The 26628-nt window shown below is 45.9% G+C and overlaps 2 protein-coding genes across 6 annotated transcripts in view; one reads left to right on the forward strand and one right to left on the reverse strand.

Moving 5' to 3' along the window:
• The window catches only part of Syn1 (synapsin I), a 55267-nt gene extending 46868 nt beyond the window's left edge, over window positions 1-8399 (forward strand). The window contains exons 6-13 of one of the 2 annotated variants that reach the window (XM_034485442.2): window positions 2597-2659; window positions 3514-3656; window positions 3741-3815; window positions 3910-4012; window positions 5131-5277; window positions 5595-5682; window positions 5781-6372; window positions 7305-8399. In XM_034485442.2, coding sequence (XP_034341333.1) covers window positions 2597-2659; window positions 3514-3656; window positions 3741-3815; window positions 3910-4012; window positions 5131-5277; window positions 5595-5682; window positions 5781-6372; window positions 7305-7440 — 1347 coding nt within the window. In that variant the 3' untranslated portion in view covers window positions 7441-8399. The remainder of the gene's footprint in view (window positions 1-2596; window positions 2660-3513; window positions 3657-3740; window positions 3816-3909; window positions 4013-5130; window positions 5278-5594; window positions 5683-5780; window positions 6373-7304) is intronic. The other variant, XM_034485443.2, reaches the window with a different exon arrangement.
• Araf (A-Raf proto-oncogene, serine/threonine kinase) overlaps window positions 8391-26628 on the reverse strand; it is a 64805-nt gene continuing 46567 nt past the window's right edge. Inside the window, exons 1-16 of one of the 4 annotated variants that reach the window (XM_034485445.2) lie at window positions 19902-20057; window positions 18423-18578; window positions 18148-18251; window positions 17144-17246; window positions 16900-17054; window positions 16684-16782; window positions 15245-15386; window positions 15118-15145; window positions 14882-15024; window positions 14583-14785; window positions 11185-11361; window positions 11049-11095; window positions 10444-10562; window positions 10066-10197; window positions 9081-9215; window positions 8391-8932 (exon numbers count right to left, since the gene is read on the reverse strand). In XM_034485445.2, coding sequence (XP_034341336.1) covers window positions 8798-8932; window positions 9081-9215; window positions 10066-10197; window positions 10444-10562; window positions 11049-11095; window positions 11185-11361; window positions 14583-14785; window positions 14882-15024; window positions 15118-15145; window positions 15245-15386; window positions 16684-16782; window positions 16900-17054; window positions 17144-17246; window positions 18148-18251; window positions 18423-18518 — 1818 coding nt within the window. In that variant the 5' untranslated portion in view covers window positions 18519-18578; window positions 19902-20057 and the 3' untranslated portion in view covers window positions 8391-8797. The other 3 variants (XM_034485447.2, XM_076918205.1, XM_076918204.1) reach the window with 3 other exon arrangements.

Here is a 26628-nt window from a genome sequence, read left to right on the forward strand (position 1 = left end):
GTACAAAGAAAAGGAGAAAGGGAAGGAAACCAAAATTTTCAACCATCTGATTGTGAAAGTGAGGAGTGAGAAAGTGGATGAGACAGGGGGCTGAGTAAGTAGGTGGTGGGATTGAGGAGACGTAAAGACAGGGAAAGTCCTGTCTCGCCTCTTCTATGACCCTGCTTCTGACGCCAGCTCTTTAACTATGAAACCTGAGTCAGCACTGTTTTTGCCAACTGTTTACATGGAGGATTCAGATTATTGTATGGGCTTGAAATGGAGTGGAGTGGACATCACAGAGGCGTGTTTATCTGTGACTATCTGCTAAACTGCATAGGTGTGAGGTTCCTATAGTGATCGGCTGTCCTGTGCAAATACCTGATGATACCCACAGAGTATGAAGTACTTGAGCTTGATTATTCCCTTTGCACAGATCAGGAAACTGAGGCCCAGAAAGACAGTACCTACCTGGGATTTTGTATGGCCTTGGGAAGAAGAAAGGCCAAGATAGCAGGCTACAGCTCCTCAGAAAATCCCAAGGCCTCTGAATGTACATATGGCAGACACACACTTATATGCACCCACAGTGTTCAAGCTCATGAACAGAGGAAGCAAAGCAGCTTTGTGAAAAGGACCCACAACGCTCAGCAGATGGGAATAGAGATTCTTGTGTATGCACAGCTCTCTCGTGTATCTGTGCCTCTGAGGGTGGCTTATGTTCCTCGGCGTGCTCCACGTCCCTTCCTGAGAGCCAGGTGTGTGCCTGAGTGTGTTGCTTCTGAGAGTGGAAGATCGCAAATGTAACTATGCCTGTCTCAAGCTTCTCTGTGTGATGAGTAGATGCCTGAGTGGAAGGTTTCTCCCTACACACACACACACACACACACACACACACACACACACACATCCTGGCGTTATTTCCTTGACCTGCTGCCTGGATGACAGACACCCTTACCACCACCACCCTTTCCAAAACCATGCCACTCAGTCCTCCGCCTCCCCATGACGCCACTCATTTGGGAAATGAGGAAGGAGATTGTAGAGGGAGGGAGAGACTTGAAGGTCAATCAGTCACCCTTAGACTATGGGGCTTCCTGTGTCTCTTGGGAACTGCCACTGACCCAGAACCCCTCTAAGAATGCTATCCCTACCCTGTCAATAGGAGGCAGGGGCCCTGCATTTGTCCATGGGGTATGGCGGGGCTAGAATCCTCATACCCTTTGCCTAGCCTGGGGCACAGGGAGACTTAGCACATCCTTGCCTAACACATACTTGCCTGAATATGTGTGTTCATGCCCAGGAGTCTTTTTTTTTTTTTTTTTTTTTTTTGGTTTTTCGAGACAGGGTTTTTCTGTATAGCCTTGGCTGTCCTGGAACTCACTCTGGAGACCAGGTTGGCCTCGAACTCAGAAATCCGCCTGCCTCTGCCTCCCAAGTGCTGGGATTAAAGGCGTGCGCCACCACTGCCCGGCTTATGCCCAGGAGTCTTCTCTCTGTGTCTGATTTTCTGTATGTTTGTATTGCAGATATGGAAAAAAAAAACAAAACATTGAATGTCTAGATATACTTTTCATGGACCCAGGAATGTGATGAGGTCTGAGTTACAGAGATTTAGTTATATGAATACCTACAAATGCATTCACCTTCTGTATGTTGTATTGATCCTTCTGTTCACTGGGGGCATGCCAGTGAGTGCTGCATATGTCCATTTGTTGTGTGCCTCTAGAGTTGTGTGCTTCTATACTGCAGGAGTGGCTCTGTTATATATCCTTCTGTTATGTAGGTGAGAGCAAGGCAAGGTAGCCCGTGTGTGTGCTCCACGAGTGTTAAGAGTGTGGAATACATGTTGCTTAGGAGTATTGGCTGCTGTCCCACGCTGAGAGCACCTGGCTGGCAGAATAACCACACGAGCTGACTGGATCTCTGTGAAACCCTAGAACTAAATGTCATTTAAGTTTCTGGTTGTCTTTCTCGGTAGATGTGGACCTCTAAATAGATGTGGACACCTCTGGCTTTGAATGGAGTTCTGAAGGTGTGTGTGTGCGTACATAAAGATGAAGCTTACATGTAAGGTGTAATGTGTGGCTGAAGTTTCACTGCTGCATGCTAACTACCACACCTCCGTATACACACTAACTCCAACATCTATTCATTATAAAAACAAACTTCCTCGGGCTGGAGAGATGACTCAGGGGTTAAGAGCACTGACTACTCTTCTAGAGGTCCTGAGTTCTATTCCCAGCAACCACATGGTGGCTCACAACCATCTGTAATGGGATCTGATGCCCTCTTCTGGTGTGTCTAAATATATGAAATAAATAAAAAATAAACTCTCCATTCTGGGAAGTTCCCTCACCCTTATCTAAGGCCTTTGCCTGGGAAAGCAGATATGGAAAGCCTAGGGTTTAGAGAGGGGAATGACAGGCAAGGCTGTGCATTCAGTTCTGGACTCAAAGTTGCTACGAAACAATTGACTGCTGTTATGCCTGTCTTTGACCAACCTTTTTCTGGGGGAAAAATGGCAACCAGTGTGGCTCACACTCTATGGGTCACCAACTCTTGGAGGTTAGTAGTACTGCTTTGACCATACCTCTCCTGCCTTCATTTTCACCAGCTCAGCAGCACAACATACCCTGTGGTTGTGAAGATGGGCCATGCACACTCTGGGATGGGCAAGGTAAGTTCTAGCAGGGAATACATGCATGTTTGTATAGTGCATGTTCTTGGCACTGTATGTAGTTAGATGTGCATCTGCGCACTCAACACATAACAATAATTATGTTTGATGATGCATTCTGGGATGTCGTCATCTAATTGGATTTTGTATTTTCATATTTAGCTGATTTTTTCAGCCCATATATTTCTCATACAATCAGCCAATTTTGTATGTCCTGCTACTGCTACTGTGCTAGTGTACCAAGCATATGGATATATATGTATGTATGTATATACATATATATATGGAGATATATATGCAGATTATATATATATATATATGCATGGCTCTGTGATGAACATACATCATCTTTTATGTTCCAGGCTCTTGGGGTCCAGTATGCTTTCCATCCAGCTGATTTTGTCTGTGTGTATGTAGCAAGCAGATTTGTAATTTGTAAGTTTGAGTGTGTCTCAGCTTCTGAGTTTGTATATTATGCGTACAACTGAGTTTTTGTGTCTATGTATGCCCTATGAACAGTTTTTTTTACAGCTCTATTGAAATGTAATTCCACATTTCATTCTACCCGCCCTGTGTAAAGTGGACAATTTGAGTTGAGGATGTAGCACAGTGGTAAAGTGCTTGGGTAGCATGAATGTCCCTGTTTGGTCCCCAGCACTGCAAAAAAAAAGTAGTTTTTAATATATTCAGAGTTGTATACAAGCAATTTTATATTTGTGTGCACATGTATGAAACAAGTTACCCATAATTATGCATGTTGGGCACCTTGGCGTATCTACTTTGTATTTGTCTACACATCCCTCCAGATACATTCAATCCTCACTCCTGCCTTCATCCCATGCCTATCCCCACAGGTCAAGGTAGACAACCAACATGACTTCCAGGATATTGCAAGTGTTGTGGCACTGACTAAGACATATGCCACTGCTGAGCCCTTCATCGACGCTAAGTACGATGTGCGCGTCCAGAAGATTGGGCAGAACTACAAGGCCTACATGTGAGTGGAGAGACAGAGGCCTTGTGGGGTGGGCTACCTCATGCATCTCAGGCCCCACTAAGTCTCTCCTCCCTCTCCCACTAGGAGGACATCAGTGTCAGGGAACTGGAAGACCAATACAGGTTCTGCTATGCTTGAGCAGATTGCCATGTCTGACAGGTGAGACACATAATTGAGGAGTGGGAAGAGGGAAGGTGGAGTGGAATCGTCTGAGCAGAGCAATGACAAGCTGTCCTGCCCCTTGTCTTGGCAGGTACAAGTTGTGGGTAGACACGTGCTCAGAGATTTTTGGGGGACTTGACATCTGCGCAGTGGAAGCGCTGCATGGCAAGGACGGAAGGGATCACATTATTGAGGTGGGAACACCCAGGGATTGGTGGGCACAGAGGGAAGAGTGGCTGCATGGAAATTAACTAAACTGGAAAGCATTTTGTGACTCAAAAGCCCTCCAGGAAGGGTAGTGGAAACTGTAAAGTGCTGTGTGAGCTGGGACATCCCTAGCAAATGGCAATGGTAAAAACCTGGACATCTTTGGTGAACGGACAACCCTTGCTAAGATATAAAGTGCTCTGTGAATAGAGAGATCTTGGTAAATGGTAAAGCACTTAGTTAACTTTGACAGTGTCCTAGAAACCACAGCGAAACATTTTGTAAAAGATGAAGTAGCCAGGAAAAGCTGGGGCCAGCAGTACATATTTTATGCTTTGTGGGCCATGCAGTTTGACACTCTGATTCAGTCCCATAAAAGCAGCCACAAACAAGATGGCAGATTAGTGCAGCTGTGCATGTGGACACAACTTATGTGTTTCTGTCTATAACTTTTAAGTACACTGAGTTTAAATTTCCTATCTTTTGCACACATGAAATCTTTTTTTTTCCCCAACCACTGAAAGATATCAGAGGCTGGGTGCAGTGTGAAACGGCACTTGGAAAGCTGATGAAAGAGTTTAAGGGTAGCCTAAACTATGGTACATGCCTGTAATCCTAGCAACTTGGGAGGGCGAGGCAGGATCGTGCCTATGACTTCAGGGCTAGACTGGTGGGTTTTAGGCTTGCCTGTGGGATTGTGGTTCTGCTATCTTTTAAAACAAGAAGAAAAAGATAATTTCTTCTATACTCATATTAATATATAACAATTATATATATATATATATATATATATATATATATATATATATATATAATATTATAGATATAATAGTTTTTCTATAGCCATAGAAAAATATAGCAGGCCACATTTGCCCCATGGACCCTGACTGCAGAGCCAGCTCTAACACTCCACCCCCAAAGCTGTCCAGAGCCTTGGAACTGGCAGGCTTTCCTTACAGTGTACAATCAGTGCCCCTTAGAAGCCAGACAGAGCTCTCTTTGCAGTCCCCATGCTTTTTGCCAAGTGAAAATGTGTTGTTGATTCTGTGGCCTCACATGCACTTCCTGCCTCCTCTAATACTGTGGATCCCTTTTCCTCCCACAGGTGGTGGGTTCCTCCATGCCACTCATTGGTGATCACCAGGATGAAGACAAGCAGCTCATCGTGGAACTTGTGGTCAACAAGATGACTCAGGCTCTGCCTCGGCAGCGGCAGCGGGATGCTTCCCCTGGCAGGGGCTCCCATAGCCAGGTCAGGCCCTTCCTTGGTCTTAAGCTAGTGGGCAGGAGGCCAGCCCTTGATCAAGCTGACACCATCGAGGTGGTATCAGTGGACTATTAGTGTCACCTTTATGCACATGTGACCTCAATAAATTGCTGCTACCTTGCCATCCTTAAGAGTCTCCTGACCCAAGTATGGGGTGAGAGGCCTCATAGCCCATAGCCCCTCAACTGGCCACAAATGCGGCAACACCCAGCACACAGGGAATCCATGTCGTTTTGATTGGCTGTTGCTCCCACTCTTTGGTAACTATTTTTAATCTCTTGTATTCTACTCTTCTACCACAGACTCCATCCCCAGGAGCCCTGCCCTTGGGCCGCCAGACCTCCCAGCAGCCTGTAGGACCTCCTGCTCAACAACGACCCCCACCCCAGGGTAAGTGAGGGCAAACCTCCTGGGTTCCTACCATCCCAAGCAGTCTCAACTTTTTTGCTCATTCACTCTCCATTGCTGGTCTTTTTTTCTGTTCCTAGGAGGCCCTCCACAGCCAGGCCCAGGACCTCAGCGCCAGGGACCCCCGCTGCAGCAGCGACCAACCCCACAAGGCCAGCAACATCTTTCTGGCCTTGGACCCCCAGCTGGCAGCCCTCTGCCTCAGCGCCTACCAAGTCCCACCACAGCACCTCAGCAGTCCGCCTCTCAGGCCACACCAATGACCCAGGGTCAAGGCCGCCAGTCACGGCCAGTGGCAGGAGGCCCTGGAGCACCTCCAGCAGCCCGGCCGCCGGTCTCCCCATCTCCACAGCGTCAGGCGGGGCCCCCACAGGCTACCCGTCAGGCATCTATCTCTGGTCCAGCTCCACCGAAGGCCTCAGGAGCCCCACCCGGAGGGCAGCAGCGCCAGGGCCCTCCCCAGAAACCCCCAGGCCCTGCTGGTCCTACTCGTCAGGCCAGCCAGGCAGGTCCTGGACCTCGCACTGGGCCACCTACCACACAGCAGCCCCGGCCCAGCGGCCCAGGTCCTGCTGGACGTCCCACCAAACCACAGCTGGCCCAGAAACCCAGCCAGGATGTGCCACCACCCATCACCGCCACTGCCGGGGGACCCCCGCACCCCCAGCTCAAGTAAGGGGACCTCTATAGCGGCCTTGGCCTTTGCTGCTCACAGTGTACACTGGCCCCAGTAGGGTCCTAAGGAAAACCAGATCTCATTTGCCTGAGAACTCGTGCCATACTGGGCCAAACCTCTTTTGTCTCAATCCCAGCAGTTGAGGGGAGAATCCCAGCACCTCCATTTCCAGTTCAGGTTCCTCCCTTACAGGCCCTGGGAAGTCCCCCTTCTAGACCTTTGTCCCACCCCAGTAGCCTGACTGACCTACTTCCAGTACCTCCCTGCCTATTTCATCTCTCATTATCACCCTTCTCCTAGACATCCCTGAACTCCCTCGGGCCAGTTTGTAGCCAGCCTTCCGTCATTTCACTCTTTTCAGCCTTTCCTCAAACCTTCCCTAATAGTCTAGACTCCTTTCTGGTCCGCTCCCAGATCCTCCTGCCACTTCGAATTCTCCCAGATCATCATACCACCCTTTCTGCTTCTCCGTGCCCATTATATCTCTCTAGCCCTTAACTCAAAAGTTTTCCCTGTCCCCCAGCCCCAGCCCATCTGCTTCCCCTCAGCCTGGCTTACCTCCTACTAGACTGTCCCTTGCCCAGGCTCCTCCTAGGCGCCTTACCTTTTGACTGGAACCCATCCCCCTTTCATCCTCCATATCAAACTGGCCTAGAATGGGGCCAAGGGATCTTCCCATTAAACCACACAATTTTATCTTATTCCTAAGCCCTCCCAGCTGACCCCACATTTCCCCTGATCTCAGCTTCATCACCCTTGAGAATCTATCAGGGTTCAGGACCATGCTTGGGGGTGGGAAGGTCACAGGCACAGCCCCAGGATCAGAGGGGCAGGGCTGGGGCTGGGCCTAGGGTAACATTGTGTTTCTCTCCCTTCCTCCCCTTCCTCTTCCCCCTTCCTTCCATGCCTCCACCTTGTCTCTCTCTAGCAAATCCCAGTCTCTGACCAATGCCTTCAACCTTCCAGAGCCAGCCCCGCCCAGGCCCAGCCTTAGCCAGGACGAGGTGAAAGCTGAGACCATCCGCAGCCTGAGGAAGTCTTTCGCCAGCCTCTTCTCCGACTGACACCCCACTCTGAGAACCCCTAAACCCCTAGACAACCCTCTCTGGGTCCTGAGTCCATTTCTCACTTTTGGAATTTCCAAATCCCTTGAGAACCCCTCTCCTGGTTCTTCTACATCCCATTTCTCATTCCTCAAGATGTCCCTTGAGAAACCTGGTCCTAAATCCAGTTGTCACATTTGGGAATCCCCAAGTCCATTTAGAATCCTGTTCCTGGTCACCTCCAGATCTGTTTTAGAACCTCCAAATTCCTGAAGACCTCTACTTCTGGTACCTCTAAAGGGTGATTTCCTCCCAGGAAGTTCCTGAATGACAGAAAACCTGTTTCTCATCTAATATATCAAATCCTCTCCTGGAGCTCCGCAATTCCTGGAAAACCCTATTCTACTCTTGGTCCTGAATATCTCCAGCACACCTTGTTCCTAATCAGAAATTTCCAATTCTGTAAGAAGCCCCTCTCCTTAAACCTCTTCCATAGATCATCTCTCTGGAGACCAACATCTTCAGATGCCACCTACCATCCACCAACCAGTCCCTCAAGGAGGACTTCCCTTCACCTCTTCCCCTCAACCATACTGGAAGTTCCTTCCACTTCTAGGACCCCTAAGTTCCCTCCTCCAGAAATCCCCTCTCCAATTTCCTGCCTCTGACAGCTGTCTTTAAATATGCAAACACCACCCAACCTCTCAGAATCCTTTGCACAAGGAAGGCCTGTGGTCTCCCACTCCCCCACCTTTGCCAGTGTATGTGTCTGTGATTGACTTGGCCTCCTTTTGTGCCACGCTTGGCATATGTGGTCCTCGTTCGTGCCGCCTGTGGTAATGCGTACAGTGGCGCTGTTTGTGTGGTCTGCATCTTCCTCCAACCTCCACTCCTTGCCTGGACTTGCCCCACCCCTCAGCGGCTCTGAACCCCAAGAGAAGAGTCGGGAAGCAAAATAAACAAGCAAAGGCCCAGCAGAATTCTGTGCTTCTTGGTAAAGAGGAGAGTCCTTGAATAGTGGCGGAGACAAAGGGAAACCCCCAAATCCAAATGGGGTGCTGGGAACCCCAAAATCCAGTGAAGACACATCAGGCAAAAACTTTAGAAAGAGGTTCTGAGTGGAATCCTTGCACTGAATCCCAGCCATTGGAGACAAAACAGCTCTTCAAATTAGAACTATCCCCAAAGCCAAGAGGAGACCAAATTATGGAGAAAGCAGGGGACCTCAGTTTTTAGAGTCCCCCAAATTTCCCAGGGTGTGGGATAAGGAATCCTGAGGCAATTATCAAGGCAGAGGCAGAACAATGATTGGCTGGTAGGTAGGGGTGCCTTGGCATGGTAGGCTGAAATTGGCTCCCTGGTGGGCTGGGAGTAGGGTCTAAGGCACAAGGCGGGCTGCGCTGAGAAGGCAGGCAGGCAACTCATCAGCCTGGGTGCGGTGCAAGGATGGTTCGGAGGCACTCCGCTCAATCTTGGGGAGTGACCGCTGCAGTAGCTCGATCGTGGCCAGAATCTGGGAGCAGGTGGAGATGAAGAGGGGTGTCCAGAGTCCCAGAGATACTCCAATATCCCCAATCCCCGGCTTTCAACATGGTTCACATTCAACATCTGCCTCTCTCAGTGCATCTCCCCAAGGTATCCAGCCCTCCTACCCAGCCCACCTGGGGAAATAGGGGCCGCTCCTCCCGCTGGAACTTGAGGCAGTCAGTCAGCAGGCGCCTCATGGCTTTGGGGCAATTACTGAAGATTTTGCTGAGGTCCGGAGACAGATAGCCACGGCCCACCATAAAGATGATCTGGTGTGGGGGGGAATGGGTTGATTTTGGGTTTGGGCTGGGAGGCCCAGGGAACTGTGAATCTTAAAATATATAGAAGGTTAATTTTTGAGGAATAGAGGTGTCTAATATTAAGGCCCAGAGGAGTCTGGGTCCCTGAGGACTTGGGAGGATTTTCTGCTGATAAGATAGAAGAATTTAAATTCAGGGTGTCAAAGACTATAGGTATGTATGGCCCAGAACAATAGGAGTCTAGAGTTATTAAGGGGCATAAGCCCAGAAAATATTAAGATTCAGGGAAATGCAGTATACTGCTTCTTGGGGAAACTTCCATTTCTGTAGGGGTCTGGGGCATAAATAAGTCTATGTAGACTATAAAGTACTCAAAGCTCAAATACTTGATATCTGAACTGGTATCTAAGAACAAGGAAGGTTCTAGATTTTAAATTTGGAAAATTGTGAGAATCTAAGACCTAGAGTGTTATGGATTCCAGGACCCCAAATTCGGAGTGACTCTGGGTATCTGAGAAGCACAAAGGGCCTGAGTGTTGGACACAGGGTATTTTCAGCATCCACAGTAGAAGACTGTAAATATTGACGGGTTCAGGGGATTTCTAAAGGGTTTGGAGGACTAGGGGCATTCTGAATATAGGGAGTCAAAGAAAGCTGGGTTTTAAGGGTTCTGGCTCAGGGGTTTGTGGATGTACGAGGAGGATGGGAGTTAGCATGAGATATCTAAAAGACACATTCTAGGACTCTTCTTCCAGAAAAATCCTAGGCTTGGGGGGTTGGAGAACTATTAAGAGTCTGTACAAATGAGGGGACCTGCAGTGTGAAGCCTGAGAACTCAGGGGTAAGTTATGAGGCTCACCTGGTCACGGCTGCCAATGTGGCTGTAGGGCAGTGAGCCGGTCATAAGCTCATACAGCACAACACCATAGGCATAGACATCCGACTGGAAGCTGTAGGGGTTCGGGTCCTGCATACGGATCACCTCAGCTGCCTTTGGTAGGCCAGACAGGGCAGGGGGACCATGAGGGACAAAAAATGACTAGCCCACAGTACTTGATCCTGATCATTACACTGAGGACAACTCAGTGTCACCCACACAAGGTAAAACATGGGCAGTACAGAACACCCCCCACCCCACCCTACCCCACCCCCCGCACAGGCATCCCCTTTGCCTGGCATGTCCCAATCCAAAAGACCATATCTCCCATTGCTCCCCATCTAGCCTGGCCCAACTTACCATCCATAGCACAGACCCCGAGGGCTGCTCTAAGGGCTGGGCCCCACTCCACCGTGTCTTCACCGTGGCCAGGCCGAAGTCACCAATCTTGACTGTGAGCCCCTCATGTAGGAAGATATCCAGCAGGGTCAAGGGCCATCACAAGAAATCCCAAAAGCTATGTCTCATACCCTGACTGGATGGTTTTCAGAATCCCTGTGCTAACGAGTTATATCTCTTGCCAGAAGCCACCCCTATTTCATACTAACTCTCCACAATTGATGGGACTGCACTTGGTTCCATTGTGACCCCAAACCAAGTCCCCTTTAGGATGACACCTAAAACTGTCATGACGGGGACACTGACCATGAGCTCCCTGTAATGTCATCTACAACGACTACATCTCACCTGACCAGAGTACCCAACAGTCCGTGAACCATCTGACCTCTAAACAAAGGTCCTTCATTTAAAAGGCCCTTCACCAGGTATAGCTATTACCTGGCAAGAAACCACAGGATATAGGCCCTTCCCTTTTCACCTCCAGAATCTTAACCCCCAAATCATCCTTTTAAACTATCACTCTGAATAATACCCACCCCTAATTCCAGCCAGGGACAGGTAGATACTGTTGGACTTTAGGTCTCGGTGAATGATGTTCTTGGCGTGGAGGTAGCTGTGGAGATGGAAGTGGGTAGTGAATTGTCTGGAGACTATTTCAGCTCTCCCTCCCACCTCCCCAACTCTCTAAGATGTGAGGCTCACTCCATGCCCTGGGCAGTCTGCCGGGCCACGTCAATGAGCTGGACCATGTCAAAGCGCGTGTCAGCCACATGTAGGTGGTGGTAGAGGCTGGAACCCTCACACCACTGTGTGATGATGGCAAACCCTGGCCGAGTCATGAAACCCATGAACAGCAAAATGTTGACATGTCGTGTCTTCCTGTAGGCAGGGAAGGTAGGTTGGGGGAAGCAGTCAGGAAATAGAACAAGTGTCATGTGTTTACTCAGCAACAGGAAAAGCAATGTCAGCTACCTTCACTGTCATTCATTTTACCTTGTCTTTAAGGGTGCTCAGGGCCAGAATGTTGTCAGATCCCAATCTGTGAGACTTGATGGGCTGCTGGGAGCTGAGTGGAGGTGGATGTCCTCACCTTCCTCAACAAAATTCTATTTTACTTTATTATTTCCTTCTGTTTTTGAAACAGGGTCTCATGTTGTATACCAAGCTGGCCTGGAGCTTACTAAATAGCCTGGGCAGGCCTCAGACTCTCAGTGATCCTTCTGATCCAACCTCCCAAGCACTGGGATCATAGGCATGATCCACCACACCTAGCAGTGGCTATTTTACAAATGACAAAGTAGGAAGCCAACCTTCTTTATCGATACTGATAGAGACAGGGTCAAGACATGGAGACATGTGTGACATGGGAGGATGATAGGTTACTAATCACTTTGAGAGGCTTAGAGGTAAAGAATCTGGAGTCAGGAACCATGTTACGACCCAAGTTCAGTCCAAACCTTCACTCATGGTACAACCTTGGAGAGAACGTCTAACCTCTTGGGTCTTCTTGTTCCCAAACCATACAACTGCTATCATTACAGCAGTGGCTTTATGAGGATGTCACAAAGGATGAATAAATGATCTGCAGGTCCTTAAAACAGTTGAACAAACAGTAAACACTCTGAAACTTCCAGTTTGTTTTGGGGTACCTGGGTCTACCTCATGGAAACTGTCATGTACAAACCTTTTTAATATAATTTATGAGAAAACCACATTCTTTTATATAAGTATTAACCAGTTTGAATATACAAATGCAAACAATGGACGTGATATTTAGATCACAGAAGACAACAGAGCACCAGGATATTCCCTTCTTCTTTTGATACTTGAGATGGAACATAACCCTTCATATGCGAAGCACATGCTCTACCACTGAGTTTTACAAACAAGGATTAGTTTTGGTTTTTGAAACAGGGTTTCATTTATCTCAGGATGGCTTCAAATTCCTGATCCTCATGCCTCAGCCTACCAAGTGCTAAGAGTACATACAGCTACACAGTGGCAAAAAAATTTTTTGAGACTAGGTTTCATCTATCACATACCCCAGATTGAACAATCTGTGTATTTGTGTGTGTGAAATTATACGTGTATGTGTTAGTGCATGTGCATGCAGATATAAGTGAAGGTCACAGGTCAACCTAGGATGTCGTTTTCAGGAGCTACTCGATGTTTATGTATTTACTTATTTTATTAAGTTGTTTTGAGGCAGAGATTTTTCACTGGGACCTAGGGCATGCCAATTAGTCTAGACTGGCTAGCTGATGAGCCCCGGGAATCTTCCTACTTGTGTTTCTCCAGTGCTGAGCTTGTAAGCCTGTGCTGCCATACGCAGCCAAGCACATGGGTGCTAGAGACCAAACTTAGATCCTCATGCTTGCATGCTAAATACTTTACAACATTACCACACCAGCTCCGATCTCAAGCTGTTGTTCCTCCTGCCTCAGCCTCCCAAGTACTGAGATTACAGGCATACACCATCATGGATTCGTGTGTGTGTGTGTGTGTGTGTGTGTGTGAGAGAGAGAGAGAGAGAGAGAGAGAGAGAGAGAGAGAGAGAGAGAGAGAGAGTGTGAGAGAGAGAGAGAGAGAGAGAGAGAGAGAGAGAGAGAGAGAGAACAGAGAGAGACAGACACGTAATGTATAGGTATGCCTGTACATGTACATCCGTGCACACCATTGGAGACCAGAGGTCAATTTCCAGTATATTCTTCAATCACTCTCCACATTGTTTTGTATGTGGCACACATACATGATTATGTGTTCACCCGTGCATATGCATGGATGAAGAGGCCAGAGGTTGATGTTCAGAATCTATCTCCCTTGATTGATTTCCACCTTATTTTTTGAGACTGAATCTCTAACTAAACCTAGACCTCACCAACTGCCTAGATTGGCTAAGCCTCAGTGATCCACTCTGCCTTCTTAGTGCTAGGATTATAGGTGTGCACCAGTGCACCCAGCTTTTTACTCTTCATGTGGATGTTAGGAATCCAAACTTTATTGACGGAGCTATCTTCCCAGCAAATATGAAGATTCCCTTGTGTGTGTTCATCTGTGCATACAGAGCATGTCTGCCACAGTGTACATGTGGAGAAGAGAGGACAACTTTCTGGAGTCAGTTCTCTCCTTCTACCATATAGGTCCCAGGGACTGAACAGACTCAGGTTGTCAGGCTTGGTGCTGAGTCACCTCAGCAGCATAGAGATTCTTAGTAGTGGGAAGCCAGTAGATAAAATATAAACAGAGTGCAAACTATTGCATACTCAAATTATCAAACTTTATAGAGATGAGCTGAGAATAAGTTTTCTTATTGTGACATCCATTGTGTCTAGCTGATAGAGGGGAGAAGTCCATGTACGCATCCTCAGATTGTCAGAAATTATACCTTCCTGATGACAGGGAGTATAGTTAGTTCAGTGGTAGTTTAGTATGGTGAAGCCCTGGGTTACACACACACACACACACACACACACACAGACACATACACACACACCCTATACAGCCTTGCTTATATAAAATAAAGACACAAAGTACTATGCTACATAATAACTGTAGTGGCTAAAAGGATGCCACACTGGTTTTCTCAGTGTGAATGAATTAATATGGTGTTGATTATACCTTAATTACAGCAATTTTAATAACTACACAACTGGACTATGGAATGTGACTATAATTAATATTGTTCTCTGCATCAAAGCAAATCATATGTATAAAATTATAATTAACAACAAGCCGGCAACACAATACATAGAGTAGCAGTGACTCAGCAAAAGGAAAGGATGGATGTGAGCACTCCTGGAGCTGGGATTACATAAAATCTCCTTGTGTTAAATAATCATGGGAACGATCTATGGCTAGAGCTAGTTCACCGCCAGCCAATAGCAATGAGAAGCCAAAGAAACATCATCATCACCATTATTCTCCTCCTCATCAGCCCACTGCTCAGAGAGGAAACGGTCATCTCTTAAAGAGAAACAGCCTAATTATGCTTCCAACATGGCATGAGTAGACACCCAGGAAGTGCCCCAGCATGGCCTTTTCCCAAACACTAAATGCTGCCTGCCACCATCCTGTCCCACTTACACATATAGTGACCTCACCTGAGCACCTGCATTTCATTCTTGAAGGCCTGGGCCTGCTCAGCGGTAGGTTGGGCCACCTTGAGTACCTTCACAGCTACATCGCCATGCCAACGCCCCCGAAACACAGTGCCAAAAGAGCCTGTCCCGATCCTCTTCAACAGCTGTACCTCACTGGGTGGCACCTCCCAGTAATAGCCTGAGTCCCGGTACCCCAGGTTCTTCTGTGGGCCAGATGGGTGGCATCAGAGGGGCCTACCCACAACCCTCAGTCATAGCACTCAGGCTGTGGTGGCCCCCAAGGATTTCCTATGGCATACCACTTTTTTCTTTTCATCTGCCAAGGACTTCCGCTCCCGCTGTTCTGAAGGTAACTTGGAATGTGGGGACTTCCTCCCTGAAGACACACTAGCTGGGCTAGGGCTACCCCGAGGGGCTCCGTCACCACCACTTCTGCCAGCAGCTGTGGTTGTACAGAATGCTGTGAGTGGGGGCAAGTGGAGTGCTGGGGCAGAGAGAGAGCTCAGGGTGCAGAAAGGGGTGGGGGTTCTCTCACCATCGGTGCTGAAGCTCTGAGTAGTAAACTGGAAGGAGGTGGGAGCAGAAGTCAAAGTGAGGATATGGCAATAGTCATGGTTTAAGCAACGCTCCATGCTCCCCACTGTCACCTCCTTGACACCCACCTGCATGAGGCTGGAGTCCACGGGAGCTGTGGTGCTGACCATGTGGACGTTAGGAGTAGATGTGGAACGGATGCGCTGCAGTGGGGGATTGGCAGGGGCAGGGAAGGAGAAGTGCTCCTGGTCACGGTGCTGGGGAAAGGAGCTAATAGAGAAAAGGCTGTGAAATCGCTGCCGAAGGAACCAGAAAGCAAAGAAAGCCCAACTCCACCACCCTGAATGTGCGTTTAGCTCATAAACAGTACATATCTGTTGGTCATACCAGTAATCATCTGCTCAAGAAACATTTACTGAGTGCCTCTTGTGTGCCAGATTCAACTCTAAACAGAGGAGATCAAACTGTGGATACCATAAATAAAAAGTTCTTGCCCTTGTAGAGTTATTTTTAGCAGAGGTAGAAGAATAAAAAAACAAATATATAATGTGCCTGTTAGTGATAGGCACAAAAAGAGGAAAACAAATGAAGTTAGGAGTTAGAAAGTGCCCCTGGGGTAGTCAGGAGTGGGTTCTCAGAAAGGGTAATATTGGGGGAGAGGTCTAAAGAAGGAACAATGAAGGACAAAGATAGTTGGAGAAAGGGTAGGATATGACTTTTTATTACATATCATAATGACATGTATTTTTCAAATATATTATTTATTTTATAATGAGCATTACCTATATTAAAATGGCAACGTTTTCAATACACATAGTATCATATTATGTAATACACATTACACACATCATATAACGATTATACATATATCACGTTACAAAACACTTTTTGTTACTGTTTTAAGACAGTCTCATGTAGCCCAGTCTGGCCTTGAACTTGCTACTTAGTGGAGGGCCTTGAACTATTGATCGTCTTGCCTCCACCTCCCATGAATTATACCTTACAGAAAAACATTCTGTTACTTTCACCATCCTGAGATTAAATTCACAGATAAATCAACACACATACACTCATAACTACAAATAATAATACGTTAACCTTACTTTTTATATATTATGTAAAACTATATGCTATCATATCCAACATAAGTGAAATAAAAGTACTTTCTGATACAGTAACATTTATTTCAAAGAGAAAACACTGGGGTGTGGTTATACTGGAAGAAATGAACAAACTAGACAGTTTTATATATACACTTGTAATGAATAATACGACTTGATATTTACTCTGTATCAGATCTTGCTTTAAGCATTGCAAATATCTCAACTCTTAATCCTCTTCAGAACCCACTAGGGAAAAGTCTCATCCCCTCTTCCCAGATGAAAGAAATGAAACCTGGAGTGACTGGGTGCCTTACCAATGATCCCTCAGTCCCAGGCCCTTACTCAACACTTGTAGGTACTCAATAGTATTTATCACGTAAACAATTAAATGAAAGTATAATCTCTCAGGGTCCTCCAATCCTTCTTTCACTGGCCCCCTGGCCTTTCACCTACGACATCCCTACCTGGGACCCTGGGGGGTTAGCAGCTCATTCACAGAGAGATTTGAGGGAGCCTCCTGCTGCCTGGAGCCTCCAGACAAATCCTGGATGCTGTGGTAGAACCTTGAGGACATAAAGGTGTAAAACAAGAAGCCTGTAAGTATAGGTTGGCTAACTGTAAGCCCTTATACCTGGGCTTCTGTCCTCCCCATCCCTCAAGCCACCCCAGGCTGGGCTCACTGTCGGCGGTTGGTACTCATGTCAACGCAGACGGTGGGAACCTTGGAGGAACAATGCTGGTGGAACTTGTAGCCACAGGTCTGGCAGCGGAATCCATGGAACAGAAACTTAAGGCAGAAGTCACAGAAGGCCAGGCTGAAGAACGTCTTCCGGACCTGCAGCCACAAAGCAGGGAAGTGCAGGCCTGACTGAGGGCCCTCTCTGTCCACAATGTGGCTTCCCCCACCATCCCCATTAGACTTACAAAATTGTGCATGGTCAGCGGCACATCTTCCAGGACCTCCACAATGAGCTCTTCACCATCCAAAGGTGCAATGGCTGTGTCCCAGGCAGTGACTGTCTTTCTTCTGCAAGAAGAATGGGAGAGAATGTGAGAAATGGTGGACTGGGGCCATAGTAGACAGGGAAGTGCCAAAAGATCCTCTCAGTCCCATCCTCTCACATGTTTAATTCTCACTAAGTCACTTTTGGACTAAAGAGAAGAATACTTGCTTCTCTTTCAGAGGACCTGGGTTCAGTTCCTAGCACTCACATGGTGGCTCACAAAATCCATTAACTCCAGTGGGATCTTGAACCTTCTTTTGGCCTCCATAGGCATGAGGAACACACACAGTGCACATACATGTAGTCAAAACACTCATACACATAAAAAGGGTAACATTTTAAATAAAAAAAACAAAGTCACTATTTAGTCACTATTCTTACTCCCATTTTATAGACGAGGAAACAGGCTCAAGCAATTAGGTGAATTGCCCAAGCACTAGGATCACAGGTATACCCACCACTCCCAGATTTAACCCATGATCTTAACCATGTGGTGAGAGGCAAATGAAACTGCACCTCAGGAGTAGTAAGCCAACACCTAAGAAGGGGGCTGATGAGACATTGAAACAGGTAAAATGAAAACATGAACTTCATCCAAAAGGTTAAGGCACCAAGGAACACAAGAATCAGAAGGTCAATGAAGACCAACTCCATGGTGCATGGGGAACATGAGAAAAGAAAAAGCTGATGACTTCAAGAAATTGTGAAAGAACAAAACAGATGAACTCTGGAAGGTGACAGACTGAGGACCTGAGGGCTGAGTGCATAGTGACTTGCAGACCTTCCAACACAATGAAACAAAAGATGTCACCTGGGTTACCTCAGATAGTGGAAGACTCCAAGACAAACAAGGAGGAATAAGATGGCACTTAAGAAGGGAGATGTGTAGGGACCCAGTGGATGGCATGGGGTTTCCATACTTACCCTTTGATGAGTCTGTAGACCACACAGCAGTCCTGATTGAGGCCCCGCACCTTGAGGGCCTTGTCCAAAGAGTCATAGACAGTCATGCCTTCCCGGACAGTCACCTGTGTGTGTGTGTGTATACAGAGGTTGGGGTCTTCGGTACCCAACAAGTACCCTAGCCAATTATTCCTTCCCTCTGCAGTAGCCATTCCCTACCCCTTGTCACCCTTCTGATCCCAGACTTACAGCTAGGATCATCTGGAACCCCTGCTGGTATTGCCTGAGTGACTCACCACCGTGCGTTGCTTGTTAGGCAGGTATACTTTGACAGTGCCAACTGCCCGAGATGGCTCAGCCCCACTAACAGGAGGGTTTCGTGGTGGTTCCATGTTGCCTACGGTTTTTTTCAAGGTGGGCTGAGGTAGGACTGCGCAGCTGCCATAGGCCTCCTAGCAGAGGACAGAGGAAAAATTCAGAGGTCTAGTAATATCAGCCTGAAAGCAGAGTGGCAGAGGACATATAAAATTCCATCTCCAAGCTCCCACTGCTCCCTGAGTCCCACTTTTTATCAAACAGCCCAGTGACACTAACCCTTCTCTGCTGAGAATCTCCTATTGCTTGTCTCACAATTGAGCACCAAGATCTAAGACTCACTGCAGTGAGGAGACAGTACACATGGTTCTGGACAGTGCAGAACAGACTCTTCTAGAGACTAATGGGGAAGTCAGTATGCACTGCACTGAGGATCACAGGGCTTAGGTACAAAATGGAAATGAACAGGCTGTCTTAGCTTGAGAATGGGTGATCAGACACTATAGTGAAAGGAGTCACAGACAGGGAACAGGAAAATGGAGGATCATCAGACCTTGTCTTTAGTTTGGAGGAAATGAAGACTGTACCAATGACGTTAAAAGGTACTGTGGGCACTCCAGAGCACTGAGCTATAAGGCTGATGGTAGAATCAAAGGTACTGTCAGATAGCTAATACAGGTCACCAGACTCGATGATGGGTTCACAGAGGTTCACCAAACACTATACTAAAGAGAGATGTAATAAGAGTCACTACAGACTGAAAAACAGCTGGATAACAGAGCACATTACACACTAAATCAAATGCAGTGGCAATGGTGGCTCATCAGAAAACTAGCAAGAAGAAAGGAAATGGAAGACAATGGTATCCAGGTGAGGAAAATGGAGGTAAGGTTGGGGGAAGGGTTTCCAAAAACTATACCTGATAACTACTGAGGGCTCACAAACAGATTACTGGTGTAAACGCACTGTGAAATCATGGAAAGAGATTAGGGTGAACTTGGGATAATGGGGTGATCCTCAGACATTTTTTTTCTAGATGGCGTAGAACATTAAGGGCAACAAGGAACCATGGGAGAGAGCTGCATCTCCTGGTCGTCGTGAGAAAACGTCATCAGACATTTTAAGGGGTTTAAGAATTCACCTTAGAATTTCGCACCCAAGCCCCAGACCCCAGACCCAATTTGGCTCGGTCCCGCCCTCCCCAAGGGCTTCAAGCTCTGTGCAGTCGCACTGCCACACGCAGCAAGCGAAACCACCACTGCAGCCTGCAGGCCGATTCCTCCATCCACTCCCACGGTCGATGACGACGGTTTCTCCCAGGTCAAACCACTCCTTTGGTTCCGGGAGGAAGAACGCTGAGATTCAGACGGAAGCATCTTGGAGTTGAGCTTTCGGTCCGGACTTCATACCCGAGTCCCGCAGCCGCTCCAAAACCCGAACCCTACCGGACCTGCCCTCACCTGTCACACCGCTACCACCACCACCGCCTCCATCTTGGGCTTGTCTTCTTGTTTCCTCTCGGTCCACCGCTACCGTCCCCAGGCTTATTGCTATTGGCGCTCCAGGACTCGTCTCTCCATTCTTATTGGAGGAAGATCATGCCCATCAAGACAGGGCCAGCGGAATGTGGGTCGTGTTCCGGATTGGGGGGGTGGGTGGGCTCAAATGGCTGTCTCTAGGGCAAATTCGCCTGTCCTGGTTGGCGCGCAGGCGCAGTCAGGGCAACAACTGCGTGTTAAGGACTTTAACCCTAACAGTGCTACAGAATAAAGAAGCTTGTCCTTTTTTGGTGTGAGTGTCGGAGGCACGACTCGATTTCAGTCTTGTATTTTCTGGTCATTTGAGACTGATCTTAAAGGCTTAAAGAATATGAGCAAGAGAAACCCTTAAATGCAATGTGACTGTAAAGCACATTTTAAAGGATTCTTCATATATCTTAGTTTGATGGTCTTTAAAACAGGGTGGACTCAGACTAAATGATGTTCAGTATTAACCAGCTCTAGGAAAATGTAGTCATTACTTTTCCTAATTAGCGGATCCGTGCTGGAGATCTGGCTGTAGGGAGGGAGGCTTCCCCAGGAAAGGGGTTGAGGAATTTGAAAGACAGACCACAGCTGGCTAGGTGAAGAAGGGAGTGTTGTTCTGGAATGGAATACTGTGGCAGCCATTTGTGGACATATTTTAGGATGAAATATAATTCTTAAATTGAACTTACCCAGGCATCAGAATAAGAAAAGGCAAAGGCACACACACACACACACACACACACACACACACACATAAGTACATTCTTTTTCTTGGAGTATTTCTTTCAGAAAATTTGTATTTTCTCTGTCCATTTGAGATCTATGTAAATCTTCCTTAAAACCTTAGTACGGTTCTAGGATTGTAACTCAACAAGAGAGTGAATCACAAAGTCCTGAGTTCCCAGCACACCCACCTCGACCCCTCCAAAGACTATGGTGGTCTCTTGCCAGTTTTACAACCATAGGAAAAAAATTTTCCTTAAGGGCCTTGAAACTATCTCTTTCAAATGTAACAACACCCCTATTTCCCTGTCTGATGCAAGCTTCCTCTATGTGCCCAGCTTCAAGTTGTTACCTCTTTCTCATAAGATAAGAGTCTTGGTTTTCCTTTGGATAAAGTTAAGTAACAGATGGCCACCCTGACTATTAGATGAATTTAAGAGAAGTACCATGCCCCAAATGGTGCTGTCACGTTTTCTTACTTCAAAACAAGCTAGTGGTTATTTTGAGAACCTGTATGTAATGGGCTGAGTCTGTTGGTTCTATAAAAAGACAAGATTTCTTTCTTTAAATTCTCTGCAAAAACAGGACAAGAAATAATTTGAAAATCAATCAATTTGAAGTCCAACAACATCATTTCTAAGAGTTTACTCTAGAGAAATGAAAACATATACCCACATGGTATGCTGGTAAATGCTAACAACCAGCTTTTCGGGAAGAAAACAGCTGTAATTTGTAACATTTGTCAGTTGTGGTATAAAGATTCCTACAGTGGCTATTTCAAACTACCAATATGACATCACTGAACCAGAGTTAAGAGAGGCCCCAAATTGACTGTGGTGAGCCAGCCACAGCATGTTACATATCCACACTAAAACATGTATGTGCGTATTCAGATTAGCTTTATTCGTATTAGCAAAAGTAAAGACTAAAAACAGCCTTGGTATCCAACAAAAGAATTGACCACGAACTATGACAATGATCATATAATAGAATGTCACTCAGCAGTCACAGCTATAGAAGAGCATAGATGAATCTCCTAGACCTAAGTTTAAAAGAAAAAAAAAAAACAAGCACAAAAGAGTAATGCTATAGTTTTCAATAAGATTCTAAGCCAGGAAAAACCAGTCTACAGTGAAAGAAATCAAACTAGTTGTCATTTGGGGGAAGAGTAGAGAGGATGTTACTATGGTGTGGATGTGGTCTGTCTGTCCTTGTCAAAATTCATGGTGGAATTTTGGTTGCCAATGCATGGATACTGATAGCTGGGACCATTCAGGGGTATTGATACCTTTCGTACAAGACTGGATTAGTTCTTGCAGCAGTGGGTTAGTCCTTGCTCTTCAAAATGAGTTATTGGGTGCTAGGGAGACGGCTCAAGTTGGCAAAGTGAGTGCTTCATAAGCATGAGCGAAGTACTCAGGTACTTCCTACATAAAAATGAACCAAGTGTGGTGATCTGTGTTTGTAATCCCAGTGAGAGGAGGAAACAGCAAGAGCCCTTGTTTTATATACATGTACACGTATGTACAGCTGGACATTCATGAATTCACATGTATAAAAGATAATGGTGGATGCTGATATACATGTTTGTATGGATATATGCACATGTGCATGCATGTATGTGTAGAAGCCAGAGGCTGGCTTAGGATGTCTCCTTCAATTCATCTCCACTATAGTTTTTGCAGAGTGTCTCTCACTGAACCTGGAACTTACCCTTTTGTGCTAGACTGGTTTGGCCAGTGAACTCCAGGGATCTGCCTATTTCCACCTTCTCAGCACTGGGATCACAGACATACCCTGCTGTTGTGATGGCTTTTATCCTCAGGTCTTCATGACTGCATGGCAAGGATTTTACTGAGCCATTTCCCCAGGCCCCGGGATGAGTTATATAGTGTTTGACCCACTTTGTCCTCGCCTAAATAAAAAAGATTTGATTTTCTTTTCTTTTTCCCAGTGTGTGTCTGTCTGTCTGTCTCTCTGTCTGTCTGTCTGTCTGTCTGTCTGACACACACACATACACACACACAGGTGCCTACAAAGATCAGAAGATGACATCGAATCCCCTGGAATTGGAACTGAAGGTGAGCTACCATATGTAGGCACTGAGAATCAAACTGGAAGGCAGTAAGTGCTCTTGACTACTGAGCTGTCTCTCCTGACCTCACTGCTCTCTTCTCTGCGCTCCATCTTTCCTTTATGGGGCTCTTACCACAAGTCAAGCATGTTCAGGTACAATTCTCTTGGATTCCCTTGCCTTCAAAACCATAAGCTCAAATTAACCTCTTTTTGGACTAAGGACATAAAGACATTTTTAGAGACAATTGGAATGTTCTATGTGGATTTTTCAAAGCTTATTAGACCTTATATACTGAAAACAGTTATGCATTCTACTCTTTGTACAATACACATCAATGAAAATGAATATGTGGCTAGAGTAATATAGTGAGTTGTTTGTCATATTTCAAGGACTGAGGCTCAATCCCCAGCACCACCAAGTTGTTCATGGCGGGGAAAAGCTCCAGACATAACTCTAAACATTTTAGTTTCTAACAAATTATTATGGATTGGAATTGTTTTAGAATTTGCTTTTCTGAAATTAAATTTCTGGACCCTCAACTCTCCATCTCCCAGTGCAGGCCCATTGCACTGTAATGCCATGAGCAATTGCTGCTGGAGCTCAGTGAGAGGGTCCACAATGCTTTGGGAAACCAAGAAAGGGATGTTTGTGTGTGTTGTTTTTTTTTAACTTGAATTTACTTAGATATTATTTCGTTTTAAAACATGCTTAAGATTTTATTTTTACTTCTAATTATGCGCATGTGAGTGCCCACAGATGGCACAAGGGGTTAGATCCTCAAAAGTGCTGGGAATGGAACTTTGGTCTTTATCTTAGGGTTTCTACTGCTGTAAAGAGACAGGAGGACCAAGGCAAGTTTTATAAAAGACAACATCTAATTGGGGCGGCCTTACAGGTGCTGAGGGTCAGTCCAGTATCATCATGGTGGGAAGCATGGCAGAGTCTAGGCAGGAATGGTCCTGGAGGAGCTGAGAGTTCTATATCTTGTTCTGAAGGCAAACAGGAGAAAACTGGCACAGCCCACCCCTACAGTGGCACACTTCCTCCAACAAGGCCACACCTATTCCAACAAGGACATATCTTCTAATAGTGTCACTCCCTGTGAGCCAAGAATTCAAACACATAAGTCTATGAGACCAAACCTATTCAAACCACTACAGTCCTCTAAAAGAACCTTACTTACTTTTAACCCCTGAACCTCAATCCAGCCCCCTATCCACTACTACCTTCCTCTTCTCCTTCTCCTTCTCCTTCTCCTTCTCCTTCTCCTTCTCCTTCTCCTTCTCCTTCTCCTTCTCCTTCTCCTTCTCCTTCTCTTCCTCCTCCTCCTCCTCCTCCTCCTCCTCCTCCTCCTCCTCCTCCTCCTTCTTCTTCTTCTTCTTCTTCTTCTTCCTTCTCCTCCTCCTCTTTCTGAGACAAGGTTTCTCTTTGTAGTTTTATAAGAAGACCCTAGACTTTAGTAGGCCCCTAGACCTACCTACTACCTGGTGGAAGTACCATTCAGGTTGTAAAACTCAGCACTTAGAAAGTGCCATCTGCCAAAACTAAAACAAACACCTAATTCCATCAAAGTCTATATAGTTTTTGGAAAGTCTCTAAATGTACCAACCTTGCTCTTTGGCTTCTGTAGTTCTGCTTCTGGCTAACTGTTCTTGTTAACTAAAGTATGTCAACCCAGGATATGTTTTTTGTGTTTAAAAATCTCACCTTGAGAAAGGCTCCATGCTGCACTGGGATCCCAAACATCCAGTGTAATTGGAGGCAGGGAAACAGCCTTAAAGCTATGTCTGATCAGTCTTCTCTGGTGGATACTCCACAGTTCCTTGAACTTTTGATCCTCTTGCCTCCAACTCCTGAATGCTGAGATTATAGGCTTGGGAAATCACACTAAGTTTACAATGCTGAGGATTGAACTAGCATTCCTCCCTCCCCCCATGCTAGGGGAGCACTCTACCCTAGGAGCTTTATCCCCAGTCCTAGAGATAAGACCTTTAAAAGTTAAGTGAGATCATAAGAGTGGGTCCTTCATTGATATGGGTAGTACCTATTTAAGAAGAAGAAGAGGGGGCTGGAGAGATGGCTCAGCGGTTAAGAGCACTGACTGCTCTTCCAGAGGTCCTGAGTTCAATTCCCAGCAAACACATGGTGGCTCAAAATCATCTGCAATGAGATCTGATGCCCTCTTCTGGTGTGTCTGAAGAGAGCAATCATGTACTCACATAAAATAAATAAATAAATCTTTAAAAACCAGACCAAAAGCCAGACAAAATTACATAAAGTGACCCTGTGTCAAGGAAGAAAGGAAGGGAGGAAAGGAGGGAAAGAAGAAAAAGAATGGGCAACATACAACATACATGTGAAGGCAAATGCAGAAGGATGGTCTTGAATTCACAACCTTCCTGCCTCTGGTTCTCGAGAGCTAGGATTACAAACATGAGATTGCTTGACTGTTATTGCATTAAAGCCTGATAGCCTAAGCAGCAAGCTTAAAAACTGGCATTGTAGGTTGACTTCTGGAAGCAGCAGGCTCTTCAGTGTCATTTAGCATACAGACTTTATTAAGGTGTTCGCTTCCTAGCAATGCATATGGAATGGTGAGGACAAGGTAAAGCAGAAAAACCAGTTGATTTGTTATGCACTCCCTACATCAGTTTTTACCTGATCCCAGAAGAAATCTCTGGAGCTAGCTAAACGTATCATGTGTTTCCTGAGCTTGGATAAAGATGAGATTCTCACTGATCCACTCATGAAGGTTGGTGCCCTGGGAAAGGTATACCCTTGAGCAGGGGGGCTTGTGGCAACTGAGCCACCTCCAAAAGGATTGACATCTGAGGATTGTTTACTCACATCACCCTCAGTTGCTGGGGCAACAAGTCCCACCATGCATTTAGGACCCTTGGCAGCAGGCTAGAGTGTCTGTTGGTCTTAGGTGACTTGACACAGGAAGTCAGTGACTCATCCTAATTGAGATCTTATCCTGTGAGCAGGAACCTAGCATTTGATTAGAAATTTTCCCTCTGAAAAGCTATTGAGTTATTTATCTGTCCTTTTCTCTGATCAGCAAACGCTTAGATGTTTTGCTAATTTTTATGAGTAGTTTCCGTATCTTTTCATTTATGAAATGAATATTTGTTATTTGCTCATGGATGTAAGAAATCAGCTTCCACTGTTCACATTTACTGGCATTCAAATATGGATACCAACTGAAATATTTGGAGAAACCTTTCATTAATCCTTAGGAATGGCCCTTGAGCTTAGGTGCACACATATTTGCATCTTGCCTCATGGAGACTGTCTCTCTTTAAAGTTATTATGTAATACCAAGCTATTTAAAGTGATGGTGCGCCTGTTTCCACTTACATCTGACTTAAATGTTGGACATTCTGTTCAGTGTAAAGTAATATTTTATTGTGGTTTGAGTTTAAAAATTCCTTATATTTGGACAGATTTATTCATATATTTGTTTATACATGTATTAATCTTTCTATTACTAATAACAGAACATCACAGACTGGATATATATACTTGGAAAGCAGAAGCAGGGATGTCACAAGTTTGAGGACAGTTTGGATTATAGAGCTAGCAGAAGGCTACCCTGGGCTGCTGTATTTCAAAATATAAAACAGAAAGAAGGAAAAGGGAGAGGGTAGATAAATTACAGAAGATAGGGAAGAAATAAGACAGGAAAGAAAGAAGGAAGGAAGGGAGGAAGGAAGGAAGGAAGGAAGATAGACCATATAGGTATGTAGGTAGGTAAGTAAGTAGATGAGTGGATAGACAGACAGACAGACAGACAGAGCTTCATTATTCTGACCCCAGGTCAAGGGTCCATCCAGTATGATGCAGTATGATGATGGCTTA

Source organism: Arvicanthis niloticus, chromosome X, assembly GCF_011762505.2.
Source record: "Arvicanthis niloticus isolate mArvNil1 chromosome X, mArvNil1.pat.X, whole genome shotgun sequence".
Lineage (NCBI taxonomy): Eukaryota > Metazoa > Chordata > Mammalia > Rodentia > Muridae > Arvicanthis > Arvicanthis niloticus.